This window comes from Odontomachus brunneus, unplaced genomic scaffold (genome assembly GCF_010583005.1).
Source record: "Odontomachus brunneus isolate Ranch 3 - 2012 unplaced genomic scaffold, Obru_v1 Obru_scaffold_396, whole genome shotgun sequence".
Lineage (NCBI taxonomy): Eukaryota > Metazoa > Arthropoda > Insecta > Hymenoptera > Formicidae > Odontomachus > Odontomachus brunneus.
In genome coordinates, this window is record NW_022639846.1 from 19,712 (window position 1) to 20,902 (window position 1,191).

Consider the following 1,191-nt stretch of genomic DNA (forward strand, 5'->3'; position numbering starts at 1 on the left):
TTGGTATTTTGCTTCCCTGTCTTCTTCTCTCTTCTTCTTTTCATCGTCTCGCTGTTTTTTCATATCTTCCCTCTCCTGTTTTATATTCTCGATGTAATTTTCTAATATACTTTCAACCCGTCTTTTTTTAGGTGCATCTGTAATATATATTAATATTAATGTTGACAATATTTATTATGCATAACAGAGAAAGTAACTTTTACTCCAATTGTGGTTAATTATATGTTATTACCTCGTGAATAATCCTGAAGAAACAATGGAGATGAAGATCCTGACGTAGATGATAATGGTGGTAATGGACCTTCGCTAGATGCTTCGGCTGGAGGTTGTATATAAGCCTTCTCACCAATTAATGAATCCATCACCTAGGAATATAAAATAATTTTTGTACATATATATACATATACATATAGTACACACTGTATTATATTTGCAAACATATATGCATATATATTTACTGAATAAAAAGCCCAACTACTGTGGGAGTTGCCACTTTTTTTGTTTTGCTCGTATATACTTTTATATGTTCGTTTTAAGCCAGCAAATTTTGTAGAGCATTGTAATCCGGTAACTGCATATTCTCTATTTGTTTCTTTTATTTCGGCAGCAATCTCTCCCCAAATGACATTATGCTTCTTCTTTCCAATATTAAACTCATACTCTTTTTCTCTGTATTTTTCTATGAGTAAAAGTACTGCAGCATCAGGCCACACAAAACCTTTTAGATTTGACTGATCTAAAATTTTATTAAGAAGTCATTATAAATTAAATTTTATTGCGAAGTTTAAGCTAATTATTCAACAAAATATTAAATTGTGAAAAACTATACTGATTTGGGAGTTTTCGGTATGTTCAATTGCTGATGTATCTCCAGCACTATGTTGTTGCAAGATATTTTGCAAAAAATGTTCATCTACAAAATTATATTTTTATTAATTTATAGGTTATAATTACATATATTAAGTGTATTGATTGTACGTTTTAATACCTTGACTAGCTCTTGCAGCGGTTTCTTTCTCTAGAAAGAGCGTAATAATTTCACTGTTGCCGTCAATAATAACTGGAAATTCCACTAATTCTTTATTTTTTTCCATTTGTTTATTTTAATACACATCTCAAAGATACTAAAACTTCGTATTTTCCGCGCATGCATTAACTCTGCATCAAACGCTTCACGTTCGAGCTGATGCA

General features: G+C 30.8%; 1 protein-coding gene across 1 annotated transcript in view; it reads right to left on the reverse strand.

Moving 5' to 3' along the window:
* Window positions 1-1,182, reverse strand: part of LOC116853634 (zinc finger protein with KRAB and SCAN domains 2-like) — a 4,559-nt gene extending 3,377 nt beyond the window's left edge. Inside the window, exons 1-5 of the mRNA XM_032834771.1 lie at window positions 989-1,182; window positions 830-913; window positions 459-736; window positions 233-365; window positions 1-137 (exon numbers count right to left, since the gene is read on the reverse strand). The exon at window positions 1-137 is cut by the window's left edge and continues 1 nt beyond it. Coding sequence (XP_032690662.1) covers window positions 1-137; window positions 233-365; window positions 459-736; window positions 830-913; window positions 989-1,094 — 738 coding nt within the window. The 5' untranslated portion in view covers window positions 1,095-1,182. The remainder of the gene's footprint in view (window positions 138-232; window positions 366-458; window positions 737-829; window positions 914-988) is intronic.
* Window positions 1,183-1,191: the final 9 nt, after the last annotated feature.